At 44.1% G+C, this 19,024-nt stretch overlaps 1 protein-coding gene across 1 annotated transcript; it reads right to left on the bottom strand.

The window, feature by feature from the left end:
- Positions 1-1,149: 1,149 nt before the first annotated feature.
- Positions 1,150-18,665, bottom strand: LOC120025613 (kinesin-like protein KIF2A). Its single transcript, XM_038970161.1, has 19 exons — positions 18,577-18,665; positions 17,402-17,530; positions 17,206-17,260; positions 16,016-16,141; positions 15,411-15,511; positions 10,730-10,825; positions 10,547-10,604; positions 10,210-10,372; positions 9,860-9,950; positions 9,637-9,700; positions 9,439-9,530; positions 9,080-9,222; positions 8,574-8,889; positions 7,818-7,885; positions 7,448-7,579; positions 5,675-5,819; positions 4,683-4,784; positions 2,662-2,797; positions 1,150-2,391 (listed from the first exon to the last, which is right to left on the bottom strand). The coding sequence occupies exons 1-19, from the start codon at positions 18,652-18,654 to the stop codon at positions 2,306-2,308; spliced, it is 2,181 nt and encodes a 726-aa protein (XP_038826089.1). The 5' UTR covers positions 18,655-18,665; the 3' UTR covers positions 1,150-2,305.
- Positions 18,666-19,024: the final 359 nt, after the last annotated feature.

The raw sequence follows: 19,024 nt of genomic DNA on the forward strand, positions 1-19,024 counted from the left end.
GATCAATGACAAAAAAATGCAATTAAATATATTTCAATCCCACTTTGTAAAGCACCAAAATGTGAAAAAAGTTCCAAGGTGTAGACATTCTATAGGCACTGTATATGTTAAAATAAAGTTAGCCTACCACCCCAAAAAATACATACAATTGTTGTGACTGGAGATTGTGGTCTGTAAGGATGTCAACATCAGAATAATTCTTGTCAGAACACATACAGCAGAAGGGTCGGTCAGGTGGTTCTTTATTCTTTAAGCCAGGCAGTTACATCTGATGCACACATCAATTATCATAAGGTACCGTAGTCAAGTTCTAGTTACACTGCAGCAGCTAGGTCCAAACTCAGTCCTTTTCATCACTATACATCTGTACCTCCATATTCCCTTTTATAAACAACTTTAAAATGGGATGGGGGGAGAAAAGAGAGACTTTTTTACAAGATTCATAGTACGAGGGTATTTCTTCAGTTAATAGCACATTGATTGCCTTGTAAACAGAACGGACAGATGCGACTGGGCTTGTTAAGAGGCAGGTTGGTACATATAAATATTTATCCTAGCTAGTAACACATACAGCAGTTTTATACAAGCTAGTCATTAGAAGCATTTGTAAGACAGTGTTTCCCCAATATTCTTAGGAGAGGCACAATGTCCCTCAAAAACAACATCATAAGGTTGAAGCCACTGAACATTTCAACCAGTCTTTTTAGATGTGAAGGGTGGCACGCCTTGCCTAAAGAAATGGTTGGGAAAACACTGTTGGAGAAGGTCGTAAAGAGTAGTGCATTTATGTACAGTAGACACACGAGGGTGCAGTTGGTTTATGTAAGGGATAATCAACAAGGGGCTATGCATTCTATGACCTTCCATGGAGTTGCATTATTTTCCAGAGAACGCTTAGAGCCCGAGTTAATTATCCCTTTCATACAATGGTTATAATTTAACACATTTGCCGATAGAAATGTGTTAATTTGCTTTTAGAAATTTGTTCAACATCCACTGAAGTAGCTACAAGTTTACTACATAGCTACAGTAGTTGCCTTGGTAACCAAACAAACAGACTCGCTAGTTTAGCTAACTAAACCATCAGTCCTAGCTTGCTATTATGAAAATGTAATTCAACAATGCCAATAATGTTTTCAATTCGAATTTTGCTTTCAAAAGCAGTTCAAACATAGAACACGTAAGAATGAACTATAGCCATTGAATTCTACCGTGCAGATATACCGTGTGTTATAGGTAAATAATGCACGCTCTAGAATGCCCTTCAAGCCAAACAGAAACGAGTATTCAACAACTCCATGGTATAAAGTACAATCACAGCTGGTTTGTGCATGCATGCATCTGGTTGGCTCCCAGACCAACACATGATCACTTCCTCAACCTATATAGGCTACATGATCAGAACAGGTGGTCAGAAATGTATTTCCTACTAAATCAGTGTTTGTTGCTCTTGGCCCTGTAGAGTTGAATACAGTGTGTGCAGGCTTTTGCCCCAACCTAGCACTAACACATCTAATTCAGCTGATCACGGTATTGTTGATTTGTTGAGTCAGGTGTGTTAGTGCTGGGCTGGAAAGAAAGCCTGCACACACTAAAACTCTCCAGGAGCATGATTGAATACGGTAGTTAAGTTACTAAATAAATACGTTGTTTTGATTCTTAAAATTGGCTGGAGGTAAAATTGATCATATCTTACAGTTTGTCTTATAAAAAGGTGCATAAAAGAAATCCTTCCCCCTTTGTTTAAATGAAAATCGGTCAATAGTTGTTTCACCACATGGGTAATGTATCTATGTACATACATGGAAAGAAGAGAGAATCTGCCCTCGGTTTAACAGATGGATAAATGGATGGATGGATAGATGGATGGAGGATATTTACAAGCAGCAATGAGAGCCTGTACATAGAGAATAGGGCAACACCTCATGATCCTTCAATCATAAAATACATCATAGCATGGATCTTATTTAGGTCTAAACAAATGTCTAAATAATTTGCTTGTAGAACAGTTGTTTCCAGATGTTTTGTGCTGTGACCCCTATTTCTTTAATGCCTTTAAATGTCAATATGCCTCTCTGGACAAATGAAACAATGCTTTAGGCCACAACCCATATTTAGATATTCACAACCCAATCCACAACCCAGTACCGCAATGGGCCCCGGCCATCTTTTAGGGACCATGGCTAAGGACATCAGTTATGTCATGCTTATGACAGTCTCAAGTAGCCTTAATGTCAGAGGGTTCCAGTTAAGTGTTGAGATTAGTGACGTGTGTACGTACACGTGTGTGTTGGAATGTGTGTGTCTAAAGAGCGCGAGGCCTCTTGGGGTTGATCTGTTTGCTCGCCTGCTCCTCATCCTGGAGCGTAGAACGGAAACCCTTCACTTTGTCTGAGAGAGGAAGGGAGAGGGAAAGAGAGAAGGGAAGAAAGATGGGAGGAGAGGAAAGGAGGGAAGAGGGGAGGAAAGGAGGGGGGAGAGAGGAGGGAAGGAAAGAGGGAGGATGGAAAAGAAGAGAAGGTAGAGGCTTAGATATAATCAGTAACATATGCTATGAAATTGTTTCTTTCTTGTTTCTTCCAAATAACATGACATGAATCACAATTCATTTAATGATTGCTTAGTTCTGATCTAGAATCGGTTATTAGAACCCCATATTACCTCTGAGCTCAATGAGGATGTCTATCTTCTGATCCAGGATCTGTTCTAGCTGCGTAGCGTAGGAGTCTACGTCGTAGTCCACTTCCTCTGTCATCTCCAACAGAACCTTCTCATCCTCCAGCCAGCGGATAGACTCCTGCACCGGACATAGACAGGAACACACACAGAGAATGAAATGCCTACTCTGAACTAATTTATAAACTCACCACAAAAAGAAATGTCCCCTTTTCAGGACCCTGTCTTTCAAAGATAATTCGTGAAAATCCAAATAACTTCACAGATCTTCATTGTAAAGGGTTTAAACACTGTTTCCCATGCTTGTTCAATGAACCATAATGAACATGCACCTGTGGAATGGTCGTTAAGACACTAACAGCTTACAGACGAATGGCAATTAAGGTCACAGTTATGAAAACTTAGGACACTAAAGAGGCATTTCTACTGACTCTGAAAAACACCAAAAGAAAGATGCCCAGGGTCCCTACTCATCTGCGTGAATGTGCCTTAGGCATGCTGCAAGGAGACATGAAGACTGCAGATGTGGCCAGGGCAATAAATTGCAATGTCCGTACTGTGAGACGCCTAAGAAAGCGCTACAGGGAGACAGGACGGACAGCTGATCGTCCTCGCAGTGACAGACCACGTGTAACAACACCTGCACAGAATCGGCACATCCGAACATCACACCTGCGGGACAGGTACAGGATGGCAACAACAACTGCCGGAGTTACACCAGGAACGCACAATCCCTCCATCAGCGCTCAGACTGTCCGCAATAGGCTGAGAGAGGCTGGACTGAGGGCTTGTAGGCCTGTTGTAAGGCAGGTCCTCACCAGAAACAACGTCGCCTATGGGCACAAACCCAGCGTCGCTGGACCAGACAAGACTGGCAAAAAGTGCTCTTCACTGACGAGTCGCGGTTTTGTCTCACCAGGGGTGATGGTCGGATTCGCGTTTATCGAAGGAATGAGCGTTACACAGAGGCCTGTACTCTGGAGCGGGATTGATTTGGAGGTGGAGGGTCCGTCATGGTCTGGGGCGGAGTGTCACAGCATCTTCAGACTGAGCTTGTTGTCATTGCAGGCAATCTCAACGCTGTGCGTTACAGGGAAGACATCCTCCTCCCTCATGTGGTACCCTTCCTGCAGGCTCATCCTGACATGACCCTCCAGCATGACTATGACACCAGCCATACTGCTCGTTCTGTGCGTGATTTCCTGCAAGACAGGAATGTCAGTGTTCTGCCATGGCCAGCGAAGAGCCCGGATCTCAATCCCGTTGAGCACGTCTGGGACCTGTTGGATCGGAGGGTGAGGGCTGGGCCATTCCCCCCAGAAATGTCCGGGAACTTGCAGGTGCCTTGGTGGAAGAGTGGGGTAACATCTCACAGCAAGAACGGGCAAATCTGGTGCAGTCCATGAGGAGGATATGCACTGCAGTACTTAATGCAGCTGGTGGCCACACCAGATACTGACTGTTACTTTTGATTTTGACCCCCCCCTTTGTTCAGGGACACATTATTCCATTTCTGTTAGTCACATGTCTGTGGAACTTGTTCAGTTTATGTCTCAGTTGTTGAATCTTGTTATGTTCATACAAATATTTGCACATGTTAAGTTAGCTGAAAATAAACGCAGTTGACAGTGAGAGGACGTTTCTTTTTTTGCTGAGTTTATTAAGAAGCAAAGTGTAAAGAAGCATCGTTCTTGTTTGGAACAATCTGACTGCATTTGACCTAACAAAACAGCATGAAAACGTATAGTGAATCTAACAGCGAGGAGAAGGAACTGTGCTGATCGAGTGACATGTTGCAAGGCTTGTGTGTGGGAAGCAGCCACAAGAGCAGAAAGGAGACAACAGAATAAACTATAAAAACAGACATTACGCGGCTGAATGGCGGTTCAAAATATTGCATGCAATATGGATCCCTTGCGATATGGATTCTGCACATGTTAAAATTGCGATTTCGATGGCAATTCGATTCATTGTGCAGCCCTACTGTGAACTATGTGTGTGTGTACCTGAAACACAGCTCGGTGGTCTTCCAGCACCTGGTCTTCCATCTCCACCAGCTGAGACACAGCCTCATGAAAGGTAAAGAGCTGGGGGGACACCTCCTCTTCCTGGAGAGGAGGAGGGGAGAGAGAGACGCCAACAGAGGGAGGGGAGAGAGAGAGGGGGGGTGAGATAGAAGGATAAAGAGAAAGAAAGAGAGAAAAAAGAGAACGGAGAAAATAAATGTTATATTGTACTATCAACTCATTCTAATACTCTGAAGTATTATTTGACAATAAATCAGTGTATAAGCCAGTATATACAGTGCCCTCCACTAATATACCCTTGGTAAATATGAGCAAAACGGGCTATGAAAAAAATTCTCCAGCTGTGATGCTTGGAGGTTTTTTTGGCCACTTAAACCATCCTCCTCACCGTGCATGGGGTCAATATCGACACACGTCCTCTTCCAGGCAGATTTCTACCATCTCCAGCTGCTTTAATCATCTTAATTATTGCCCTAATAGTGGAAATGGGCAGTTTCAACCGTTAAGCTATTTTCTTATAGCCATTTCCTGATTTGTGCAGCTAAACAACCTTTTGTCGCACATCATTACTGTATTCTCGGGTCTGTCCCATAGTGATGGATGACTATGGGAACTTGGCCTGTGTGTCACCTCATATTTATACCCCAGTGAAACAGGAAGTCATGGCTTACCACTTAAGTGTTCCTATTCACGCAGGTGAACTTAAAAACGTAAAATTTGAAAGGGAATATACTTAAATTAGATTTTACTCATAAGAATTTCTAGGGGTGCCAATAATTGTGGCACATATGTTTCGGAGAAAAATATTTAAAGGTTAGATTTTTGTGAATATTTTGAATGAAAGACCAAGAGGCATTTTTTTCACAGCCCGTTTTGCTCATATTTGCCAAGGGTGCCAATATTAGTGGAGGGCACTGTACAGGGGTAACTGGACAGTAGGTGTGTGGGTGTGTGTGTGTGTGTTTTCTTACGTTTTGTTCACAGAGCAGTTTGAGGTCATCCCTCTGAGGAGAGCTGCCGACCCCCCACTGAGCCTCCAGGACCTCTAGCTGGGTGATGCTGTGTCCTCCCCGCCCCTCCATCATCACCCCTGGGTCCACAGTCAGCTCCTTCACCCTATTGATGCACACAAACACCACACACAGACACACACACACAGGCACGCAAGAACACACATGTACGCACACACATACGCAAGCACACACATTAGTAGTTTTCCCTGACCACATGATCTGACTTTATGATTGTTTAAAACAGTCAATGAACCAATGGGAACGAATGGAGACATTCTTAGGCAGGAGTGTGAAGGACAAGCTATGAAAGAAAAACATGAAAAACAAAAAAACTGCTTCTGAAATTAATGTATGAAAGAGTTAAACATAAGCATGCGACAATTCAGCAATGACAAACTGAAACTGAAGGTTAAAGGTCATGAACAGTCAAAATCATGTTTTTCATGAAATGCATGATATTTGAATAAAATCAGATCAAACTGTGAAAAATGACTGTTGCTTCTACATTGATAAAGTTTGATCATAAAGTTACTGGCCCCCTCCCATGTGTCAAACACTTGTATTCAGGAGGCGGGATTAATAAGGGTTTAGGGTGACATCACCCTAACTCTCTCATTTTAATACACCAATGGTAACATGATATTGTCTTATCTAATTTAAATAAGTACCGCCTTGTAACCAACATCGGAGAAGGCGTATTTTAAGAGGGGTGTGATTTATATAGCTAGATAGCTACTCAACTGGTGTCAAAATCTGTAGGTTGTCAGCAAACATAATTAAAAGTTTACCCTATTAATCTATGGCAAAGATACTTATATATATGTCTGGTATTAGCTAGTTACTGGCTAGCTAGGTATTCAGCCAGCATGGAACAAAAGGGGGGGTCGTTCAAAACTCTGGCTCAGTTGTCATTTTAACACATCCCTCAGTGCTGCTGTGAACCATATCACAAGATACATGCCGAACAGGAGATGTATAAAAATCATTGATGCAATGATTAAATCATTGATGCAAATTCAATGTTGTTTGAGCTGCTTTGTGTATCACCAAATTTTCTTGAGATGATTTTACTGCTAAACTGCTCACTGCATCCAAGTTGCTTGACAGGTGTTTCAAAGAGCTGTCAGTCAAGGCGAGCTCATGAACAGCACCCCGTCCACTTAGCCTGTCTTTTCAAACTTCCTGGTAGTTAGCCATGAGAAAAAAATAACATGTTCTACAATTTGAAGCATTTCTATTCACAACAAATATTATGGGTGATATTTTAGTCACTCAAAAGGATATTTTACATGGGAATCAGAATGACTGTTCGGAACCTTTAAATAAATGACATCAGTGCAGGTTAAATAAATTATATAAATGAAAAAAAAAAGCTGAAAAACACGAGGCCATGCAGGTTTGTAGCCATCCCTTACTTTTATGGTAACCAGACATTAGCAACACTTAAGTCAATGGAAAGGGGTACTTAGGAGTAAAAAATAAGAGTAGGTAAAAGTTACCCCTAACCACTGGTCCAGGATCAGAGCGATATTTTCTTTATGGCCTGACTGGCCTTATAGTTATTATAAGGTTACAGTTCATCTGATCCTAGATCTGCGGTTAGGAGTAACCTCTCACGAGAGTCAAATGAGAGGATGGGTTTGTATGTGAGCTAGTGGAGATCACAAACATAGGAACGAAGAAGATGAAGTAAGTACGGTAGGTAAGAGATTGAGAGGAGAGAGGAGAGACCTGGTGGGAGAGGTGGGAAAGTCATCGTACTCGTAGGTATTAGTGGGGGAGAGCTCAGCACGACTCCCCCCTCCACCACCCTGCTGCTGGGAGAAGGGGATGTCTGATGGGCTGATCCCAAACTCCTTCACTCTGGAGAGGGGGAGAGAGACACACAAAAAGAGACGGAGAAGATCCAGTCAGGATAAGGTCTGATCATACATTAGAGGGTAAATGATTTGTCTCGTATCAAGAAGAGGGAGTGAGACGAGATAGAGAGGGGGAAGGTTATTCTGCAATGACAACTTGAATTAAACTTCTCCCATATCAACCAACAGTCTTAGTAATTAGTCGTTGGTGAGATGTAGACAGTCAGTTAGCGTGGTCTCACCTGTTGGCGTATCTCAGAGTGTTTAGAGTGTTTTCACAGGAAGCCATTCCAGGAGATATAGTGGCAATCTGTGGGGGGAAATAACAGTTACTACATCGTTAGAAAATCATCATAATCGTTGGTGCTTAATAAATAAACATCGAACCAGGCAGTTGTGAAGACCAGGAAGTGTTGAAGGGACAATCTGCTGTAGCTACATCCATTTTTTGGACTTATAAATGAATTATATATATAATTATGAATAATATAACTTCACGAGTTTAGTACCCCATCAGAACCCAAAATATAAGCTTGTTTTACTCTAAACAAAGTACATTTACATTTACATTTAAGTCATTTAGCAGACGCTCTTATCCAGAGCGACTTACAAATTGGTGCATTCACCTTATGATATCCAGTGGAACAGCCACTTTACAATAGTGCATCTAAATCTTTTAAGGGGGGGGGGGGTTAGAAGGATTACTTTATCCTATCCTAGGTATTCCTTAAAGAGGTGGGGTTTCAGGTGTCTCCGGAAGGTGGTGAAAGTACATGTAAACAAACACTGTATAACCTCAAAACATGGTTAAAACTCTCATTTTGATATCATGGATGGTCAGTCCTTGCATCCATAGATCTGTCTATACATTTGAGAGTGGTTACAATTCTCCAGCCCCAACCCTCAGCTTTTTAGGAAACGGGGCGGTGAAAATGCCATTTATTGTTTCAACTGCTGATCGTCACTTTAAAGGAGATGTATGTACAGTATTATCTCACCATGCAGGTCCTGGAATTCTCCCCGATGAAGGAGTCTCTGAGAACCTGGGTCAGCTTGCTGGCTCTGAACGGGGTGTGGGGCTTGTTCCGACCCAGGGCTCTGATACACTCCTTGAGCGCCAGCAGGCTCTTGTTGATCTCGGCCCCCTCCAGGCGAGTCTGGCGGTCAGCGCTGGACGTGTCGGCCCCCCTCTCGTTCCCCGCCAGGTCGATCAGCGAGAACTTGCCGTGCATCTTCCCTCGCCGCCTCAGAATGATCTGGAACACAGCGTGGCTACGGGACGAGTGGGCGTTGGCCGAGGTCTGACCTGACGTCCTGGGAGAGAGGGAGAGATGGAGGGTGGAAGAGGAGGAAGAGCGAGAGATGATAGAGAGGGGGAGAGGGAGAGTAAGCAGCAGGAAATGACTGGCAGGAATAACATCCATATCAGATCTTTAAAATAAGTTAACGCCAGTCAATTAAACCATCCCACTCCACCCCTCCTACTCGCCCTCTGTGGTTTTACCTGCAGCTGTTTCCAACCTCTATGAGTTTGAGGACGTCTTCAGTACATTTGACGTCTCTCTCCTGCAGCCCCACCACCTGCACCTGCTGCTTCCCATCCTCCAGAACCCTCAGCTTGGCTTTCCGGTTCAGCAGGTCAAACACCTAGAGAAGCGCAACACAACCATACGGCCAGGTTAACACAACCACAACAGTCCTTCAGCACACGCAGTTTGGCTTTACGGTTCAACAGGTCAAACACGTACAGAACCACAACCACAAACACGGTCATATAAAACACAGTCGACACAGCCACCCTCCAGGCTTTACGGTTCAATATAGGGGGTTTGAAGATGCATGTATTGTGGTGACTCCACTTGCCTTCCCACTGTAGATCTCAAAGAAGGTGGCATAGACATTGAGGTCCAACTTCTTGTAGTTTGGCTTCTTCAGCATGAGAAACACGTCTCTCGCTGCAAAGAGAGAAAGGGCTTCACTGAAGAGACACAGCTTCACGCAAATACACAGAAAGAGCACGTTTTGAACTAAAGAGAGAGCAACATGGTGTAGTGTTCGTACCAGCCAGTGCGTAGATCCCTTTAGAACAGTCCTGGTTCTTCCCAGAGAAGTCTCCTCCCATAGTCTGAAAGGGAAAGAAGTGAGCTTATCTCCCAAAACGAAGGCAATGTGCCCCCCAAAAAAAGAAAGCCTAGAAAGCGCTTGCTAGCATACAGCATTATCAAGTTAGCGTTCAAGTGTTAGCCGACACGCGCGGGAAGTGATCATCATCGGTGCCACTCACATGCGTTTTCCCACTTCCGGTCTGTCCGTAGGCGAAGCAGGTGGCCATTCCCCTCTCAAAGATGGTCTCCACCAGTGGTCGGGCGGTGAACCTGGGGACAGGGGGGAATGAACGGTTGACTTGAAAAGATAGTTCACCCAAATCACAGTAAAGATACCCTAAATGACAATATTATACTTTGAACTCACACTTTCAAATAAAACCCGTGTTATGTCAACGGGAGTTTTGACACACAGACACACATCTCCAGTTAGAATTCGTCCCAGTACACGTGATCATTTGTGTTCTTGAAAAAACGTACCTCCGCACCAGACGCTATTACCGCTTGGGAGTTGAGAAGGGAAACTTACCGGTAGACCATGTCATTGTCGGCGCTGTCGTCAAAGGCATAATCGAAGCGGAAGGTCTGGTTCTCCAGGTACCTGGTCAGGTCCACCTTCTGCTTGGGTTCATGGACCATCACCACGTCCTTACTGGGGATGGTAATCACATCCAGGTCCTTCATAGTCAACTCTGGAGGGGGGGGGAGAGTTCTGAATAACCCACTGCAACATTTTGAAACATAAATCATGTGTCCATGCGAATGTGTGAGGAGTGCGATGCTTTTGCTGCTGCTAAACCTCTGCATGTAAAATACCATGTAACCCGAAAGTTGGTGTGCCTGCGTTCGATTTATGAAATTTGTACCTTTTTTATTGAGGGGCCGTGCTCGTACACACACACATATCCTGTGCTCCTCATCGATCTGAAAGTTGAAACAATGTCATACAAGACGGGATTTCGTTAGTGGCCAATGAAGACGTGTCACCACTCTATGAAAATAGACCTGCGCCTAACCAGTTTAGCAGACAGATATAGATATAAACGTACCAGATCAGCGGTGGTTAGAGGCCTGTAGTCCAGACTGGCTCTGAAGTCTCTGATCATACACATGATCTCATAGTTAGGCACAGTGACATCTACCTCCTGGGAGAGAACGGCACAGTCAACAGTGTGTGTGTGTGTGTGTGTGTTAATGATGCGTGGGTTACCGCAGTCCCCGCGGATATATTGTGTGGAGGAAAGGCGGATAAAGAAAAAACAATGAATAAAAAAATCCATAAATGGTGCAATTTATACCTATAAGCTACATTGAGGATTTTCTTTCATTATTTTAAGCTATCTGGTATTAGCAAGTAAGCCTAAGCTTTAGGGCCTAACTGTACACGCGCCAAATAGCCTACACTCCAAAAGCCAAATGCTTTTGGGAACACACAGAAAAAGATAACGTCATCTACGGAGGAGAAAGGACACTGTAGGACTTTAATTCAATAAGAGAAAAGCTACAAAATGGAGAGTTGAAAATAAAGAGAAGGGAGGGCCAGAAAAGTCATGTTTGGGAAAGATTTGGTGATGTGGTAAAAGAGGATGATAGCAGTGATGATTGTGAGGCACCATAGTCCCAAGACGGGGAGTTCAAAATGGGCCTATGGCACGTCAAGGGAACTTAGCCTTCTGTTCAGATGGGTTAAATGGAAAGTGAAATCTGGACACTGACTGTAGGTCTATAACCTCTCACATAGCCTTAATATGAACTCCTTCAGAATCAAGCATTTCTTGCAGTAAAAGGATACACCAAATGTAGGCCACATTCTGACTCGGGAACAGAAGATGATTTATTTCTGATTTATTTACGTGATTTATTTCTTTCAGCATCGTGAGAGAATGCAAATGTGCAGTTAGATACCGTCTGTAGAGGTGCTATCTTTATTAGCATAACATAAGCCGATTGTATTTCAACCGCATAAAATATGCATCCGAGCCAAACTGAAATCTTATCAGAAACATGAAGTCATTTGGAAATTACCTTTTTTTATTTAAATTATTTTTGCATTTTATCCCGGTCCCTAAACGTCTTTGCTCCACGAAAGAAGCCGAAATGACAGAGAAAATGTTACCGATGTCAACTAGATTGAAGCATTCATTCTATCGATGTATGATCTTATTCTGGTGAGCAAGGGTTTATTTAGTCTTCTAGGGCAACATATAAGGACAGAAGAGAAGCTGCATGTATCTAATTATAGACAAGTTAACTAACAAATAGCCTACCAAAATGTCGGAAATTATAAGCAGAAACATACACAATATTTACACAACCCCTTCAAATGAGTGGATTCGGCTATTTCAGCCACACCTGTTGCTGACAGATGTATAAAATCGAGCACACAGCCATGCAATCTCCATAGACAAACACTGGCAGTAGAATGGCCCGTACTGAAAAGCTCAGAGACTTTCAACGTGGCACCGTCATAGGATGACAGCTATCTAACAAGTCAGTTCGTCAAATCTCTGCCCTGCTAGAGCTGCCCTGGTCAACTGTGAGTGCTGTTATTGTGAAGTGGAAATGTCCAGGAGCAACAACGACTGAGCCGCAAATTGGAAGGCCACACAAGCTCACAGAACGGGACCGACAAGTGCTGAAGCGCGTAAAAATTGTCTGTCCTCGGTTGCAACACTCACTACTGAGTTCCAAACTGCCTCTGGAAGCAACGTCAGCACAAGAACTGTTCGTCGGGAGGTTCATGAAATGGTTTCCATGGCCGCACACAAGCCTAAGATCACCATCCGCAATGTCAAGCGTCGGCTGGAGTGGTGTAAAGGTTGCCACAGTGGAAACGTGTTCTCTGGAGTGATGAATCACGCTTCACCATCTGGCAGTCCGACGGATGGATCTGGGTTTGTCGGATGGCAGGAGAACGCTACCTGCCCCAATGCATAGTGCCAACTGTAAAGTTTGGTGGATGAGGAATAATGGTCTGGGGCTGTTTTTCATGGTTTGGGCTAGGCCCCTTAGTTCCAGTGAAGGAAAATCTTAACGCTATAGCATACAATGACGTTCTAGACGATTCTGTGCTTCCAACTTTGTGGCAAGAGTTTGGGGAAGGCCCTTTCCTCAGCCCCCGTGCACGAAGCGAGGTCCATACAGAAATGGTTTGTCGGTGTGGAAGAACTTGACTGGCCTGTACAGAACCCTCACATCAACAACCTATGGGATTAATTGGAATGCCGACTGCGAGCCAGGCCTAATCGCCCAAAATCAGTGCCCGAACTCAGTAAGTTGCAGCAGCAATGTTCCAATATCTAGTGGAAAGCCTTCCAAGAAGAGTGGAGGCTGTCATAGCAGCAAAGGTGGTCCAACTCCATATGAATGCCCATGATTCTGGAATGAGATGTTCGACGACCAGATGTCCACATACCTTTGGTCATGTAGTGTACCTACAGTGGCTTGCAAAAGTATTCACCCCCTTGGCATTTTTCCTATTTTGTTGGCTTACAACCTGGAATTAAAATTGATTTTTGGGGGGGTTGTATCATTTGATTTACACAACATGCCTACCGCTTTGAAGATGCAAAATATTTTTTCTTGTGAAATAAACAAGAAATAACACAAAAAAAACGGAAAACTTCAGCATGCATAACAACTCACCCCCTCAAAAGCAATACTTTGTAGAGCCATCTTTTGCAGCAATTACAGCTGCAAGTGTCACGTTCCTGACCTTATTTCCCTTATTTTGTATGTATTTAGTATGGTCAGGGCGTGAGTTGGGGTGGGTTGTCTATGTGTGTTTTTCTATGTTGGGTTTTTGAGTTCGGCCTGGTATGATTATCAATCAGAGGCAGCTGTCAATCGTTGTCCCTGATTGAGAATCATACTTAGGCAGCCGGGGTTTCACGTTTGATTTGTGGGTGTTTGTTTCCTGTGTCAGTGTTTGTGCCACACGGGACTGTTACGGTTAGTTCGTTTGTTAGTTTGTAAGCGTGGTGTTTGTTTCGGACTATACGTGTTTGTGTATGTTCGAGTTTGTTACTGGACTGTTTTCGTTCCCCCCGTGTCTGGGGCAGTTTACGGAGAGCACCCAGTGTATGTATAGTAGGGTGGCCGAAGTTCTCTGTGTTTCATTAAAGGAACATTTGTTATTGCATCCTCTGTTTCCTGCGCCTGACTTCGCACTCCCGACACCCAGTCCTTACAGCAAGTCTCTTGGGGTATGTCTCTATAAGCTTGGCACATCTAGCCACTGGGATTTTTGCCCATTCTTCAAGGCAAAACTGCTCCAGCTCCTTCAAGTTGGATGGGTTCCGCTGGTATACAGCAATCTTTAAGTCATACCACAGATTCTCAATTGGATTGAGGTCTGGGCTTTGACTAGAACATTCAAATGTTTCCCCTTAAACCACTCGAGTGTTGCTTTAGCCGTATGCTTAGGGTCATTGTCCTGCTGGAAGGTGAACCTCCATCACCAGTCTCAAATCTTTGGAAGACTGAAACAGGTTTCCCTCAAGAATTTCCCTGTATTTAGCGCCATCCATCGGCCCTTCAATTCTGACCAGTTTCCCAGTCCCTGCCAGTGAAAAACATCCCCACAGCATGATGCTGCCACCACCATGCTTCACTGTGGGGATGGTGTTCTCGGGGTGATGAGAGGGGTTGGGTTTGCGCTAGACATTGCGTTTTCCTTGATGGTCAAAAAGCTTAACTTTAGTCTCATCTGACCAGAGTACCTTCTTCCATGTGTTTGGGGAGTCTCCCTCGTGCATTTTGGAGAACACCAAACGTGTTTGCTTATTTTTCTCTTTAAGCAATGGCTTTTTTCTGGCCACTCTTCCGTAATGCCCAGCTCTGTGGAGTGTATGGCTTAAAGTGGTCCTATGGACAGATACTCCAATCTCCGCTGTGGAGCTTTGCAGCTCCTTCAGGGTTATCTTTGGTCTCTTTGTTGCCTCTCTGATTAATACCCTCCTTGCCTGGTCCGTGAGTTTTGGTGGGCGGCCCTCTCTTGGCAGGTTTGTTGTGGTGCCATATTCTTTCCATTTTTGAATAATGGATTTAATGTGGGATGTTCAAAGTTTCTGATTTTTTTTATAACCCAACCCTGATCTGTACTTCTCCACAACTTTGTCCCTGACCTGTTTGGAGAGCTCCTTGGTCTTCATGGTGCCGCTTGCTTGGTGGTGCCCCTTGCTTGGTGGTGTTGCAGACTCTGGGGCCTTTCAGAACAGGCGTATATATACTGAGATCATGTGACAGATCATATGACACTTAGATTGCACACAGGTGGACTTTATTTAACTAATTATGTGACTTTTGAAGGTAATTGGTTGCACCAGATTTTATTTAGGGGCTTCATAGCAAAGGGGGTGAATACATATGCACGCACCACTTTTCCCTTTTTTGTTTTTTGTATAATTGTTTAATTTCACTTCACCAATTTGGACCATTTTTTGTATGTCCATTACATGAAATACAAATAAAAATCTATTTAAATTACAGGGTGTAATGCAACAAAATAGGAAAAATGCCAAGGGGGATGAATACTTTTGCAAGGCACTGTAAATCGGGCAAAAGAAAATCCTTCGCCCCATGTCAAAAGATTGTTCCACCGTCTCTGCTGACTGTAGCCTACAGGCATTTTCTCTATTAGCGGGTTAGGGTTGGGTGCAGGCATCAGATTTATACTTTATCACATATTCAGTAGTCGGGCGGTTGTGGGTGAGCAAACTGTGCCCCTACCTGTGCCTTCTTCTCTCTCAGCTCCTGTTGTTGCAGCCGCCTTCTCTCTCGTTTCTCCTGCAGTTTCTCCACCTCCTTCACACAGTTAGATTTCCGCCGCGCTGAACCCGTACAGGGTAGGAAAACACAATTATCAAAAAGAATCCAGCATAAATGTATAATAGTGGTCCATTTTCATTTCTACTGTCCCTTTTCAATATACTTCAAAGCTCTTCAGAGGCAAATACACAAGGCAACAAAAGGATAAAACCATGAGCGCTAAGCAACACATTCAATAAGCTCATAACCCCCCCCCCCCCCCCCCCCCCCCAGCCGGAATAGAGCTCAGCTCAGTGAAAGAGCTATTCTCTGGCTGCCTCTGTATTCTCTCAGCAGTACAGCTGGACTAATAGGCCTATCTGTGTCTGTCTGCCTGGGAGCATTAGATCACTGGTCATGTGTCCCATCATCATAACCCACCAGACTCAACATCACATCTCATCACAGCTCCAATCGGAGATTTACACAAAAAACAAAAAACGACTAGTTGTTAACATGGCAAATGTATGTAACAATAACCAGGACTATTTAGCGATACAAAGCTGCAGTGTGTTTGTGTGTATTACCGTTCTGCTGCTGTTGTAGTGTCATTTGCTGTGTCTGTAGGGCTGTGAGTGCTGCAGGTGGGGGTGGTTCTGGTTGGCTCTGCTGGTGCTGTATCTGACTGGGTCTGGCCCGCGTAGTCCCCACCGCTGCAGCTGGAAAGACACAACATACAGGACATTTTAGTCATGCATGTACATTTTGCTTAGTACATTTACATTTAGTACATGACATATTGTCATTGGGCATCTCATCTTCTTATTGATGGCTTTTTAAATTCAGAATAGGAGTAATGACAGTCCCATATCTGTCATCCTCAGGTGATTGTCAGTAAATGATCTTGACATTAATATGCTATCTCTCCCCAGACCCTCTCTCTCCTGTCCATCTGTGTATTTATCTATTTTAGACTGTTGCTACAGATATCATTTAGATGGTTGCTACAGATCTCTCTCTCGCTCTCTACAGATACCAAGGTCTCGCTCTTCCTCTCTCGTCTCTCTTTATCTCTCTATTGATCTCTCTGTCTCTCTCCCTCCAATATCACAGTGCCTGACGGGTATTTTCACCACGTATTCACAGATGGCACACCTGTTGCTTCTATTGAAACAGAAATAGAGATCTATTACTCTCATGGTACAGTGGGTCAGTAGGATGTTATGTAGCAGCCTGGTTAAACCAAGTGTACACCCAAAATGGCACCCTATTGGCCTCCCGGGTGGCGCAGTGGTCTAGGGCACTGCATCGCAGTGCTAGCTGCGCCACCAGAGTCTCTGGGTTCGCGCCCAGGCTAGGCTGGGTTCGCGCCCAGGCTCTGTCGCAGCCGGCCGCAACCGGGAGGTCCGTGGGGCGACGCACAATTGGCATAGCGTCGTCCGGGTTAGGGAGGGTTTGGCCGGTAGGGATATCCTTGTCTCAGTATGTAAAAAAATAAAACATTTTTTTTATAAATAAAATGTATGCACTCTACTGTAAGTCGCTCTGGATAAGAGCGTCTGCTAAATGACTAAAATGTAAATGTAAAATGTCTATTCCCTGTATAGTGCACTGCAGTTGACCAAAGCCCAATGGGCCCTGTTGAAATGCAGTGCACCATAAAGGGAATAGGGTGCCATTTGGGACACAGTCTCGCGTTGACAGACTTCAAAAGTCTCGTCTTTGCTCAGGAACCTGAGGAGACTTGGAGATCAAAGTTCTGTTGAAGCTGTCTTGCCTCTGTTTTCTCTTGCTGGGGTTTCAGTCTTGGGGGGTGCTATTGTCCGTCGGTTCTACAAGAGACAAAGTAATACCATATGAACGTAAAGAAACAAATGGGACACATGAAAATAGCTAACACTTTCCCATGATTAAAGTATACTGTACAGACGTATGGCTTTTGGCCACAGCACAGTACACTATAAGAGAATGACCTTGGGTGGCTTGATTTGTTTGGCAGCAGAGGCAATAGAGGTGGCAGGAGGGGGGGTCTCAGGACTCTGTACTGCCTCCTCTTCAGGGGCCACATCTGGGTTCAGAGCAAATATGCTCTCCAGGTCAATCTGCATGGAAAGAGGGTGCAACGTACATGTTAAAACTCTGTTCCAGCCTCTCCAACCTAATGTGTGTATGTATATACACACTGAGTGTACAAAACATGAAGAACACCTTCCTAATATTGAGTTACATCCCCTTTTGCCCTCAGAACAGCCTCAATTCGTCGGGGCATGGACTCTACAAGGTGTCGAAAGTGTTCCACAGGGATGCTAGCCCATGTTGACTCCAATGCTTCCCACAGTTCTGTCAATTTGGCTGGGTGTCATTTGGGTGGTGGACCATTCTTGATACACACAGGAAACTGTTGAATGTGAAAAACCCAGCAGCGTTGCAGTTCTTCCCACACTCAAACCAATGCGCCTGGCACCTTCTACCATACCCCGTTCAAAGGTGTGTCATTCACCCTCTGAATGGCACACATACACAACCCATGTCTCAATTGTCTCAATGCTTAAAAATACTTATTTGACCTGTCTCCTCCCCTTCATCTACACTGAATGAAGTGGATTTAACAGGTGACATCAATAAGGGATCATAGCGTTCACCTGGTCAGTCTTCACCTGGTCAGTTTATGTCAAAAAAAAAGTGCAGGTGTTCCTAATGTTTTGTCCACTCAGTGTATATCGGAGGGGTTGGGTGAAAAAAAACAAGACAAATGAACGTCTCGTATGGAATAATAAAGTAATCTCTTAACTCAGGAAAAGACAAGAATGGCACACATGTGCAGTGAGACTGATTAACAATTTACCAGTGACATTTAAGAAGTGAAATAGGCTACCATGTTAAAACGTGTAATCCGAAAGCGGGGCACGCACGCACAAACAGACACACACACAAACTACTTAAAGGCATCCGTAGTCAAGCGGATTTGCTTGGTGTCCTAAAACTTTCAACGCTCCATCTGGTACAAGCTGATATGGGGTCAGACATGACTGATTAACACACATAACACACACACACACACACACACACACACACACACACACACACACACACACACACACACACACACACACACACACACACACACACACACACACACACATAGTACCTCTTTCCCTTTCGTATCTCCATTCTCTATCCATTCCACCGTGACACTCTCGTTGTCTTCATTCAGTGATGTGACCATTGCCTGGTGGATTCGACCTGCAAGAAACATATTATAAACATATACCAGCTTCAGTGTAGACTCCTACAGGTTAGAGAACCATGACATGATGGATTTGTGACCACATGACATGATGGATTTGTCCTGGCTGCCATAGATGGGAGAAAACAGTTGTAGACTCATACAGTCATACACTCTGGCTATTGGAATTCAGCCAATGACCACGACACACTAGATCACACTGACCAAAGAGGATGGCGACGAGACCAGCCAAAATCGGCCAGTATGGGCAGAGGCATTCAGTAACAGATGTGTCAATAACCCTGGATCTGATTGGTTGACATTTAAAAAAGCTTCACATGCATGGCAACATTTGACTGCTTCAAGGCCT

Source organism: Salvelinus namaycush, chromosome 31 (assembly GCF_016432855.1).
Source record: "Salvelinus namaycush isolate Seneca chromosome 31, SaNama_1.0, whole genome shotgun sequence".
In the NCBI taxonomy this organism is placed as follows: Eukaryota; Metazoa; Chordata; class Actinopteri; order Salmoniformes; family Salmonidae; genus Salvelinus; species Salvelinus namaycush.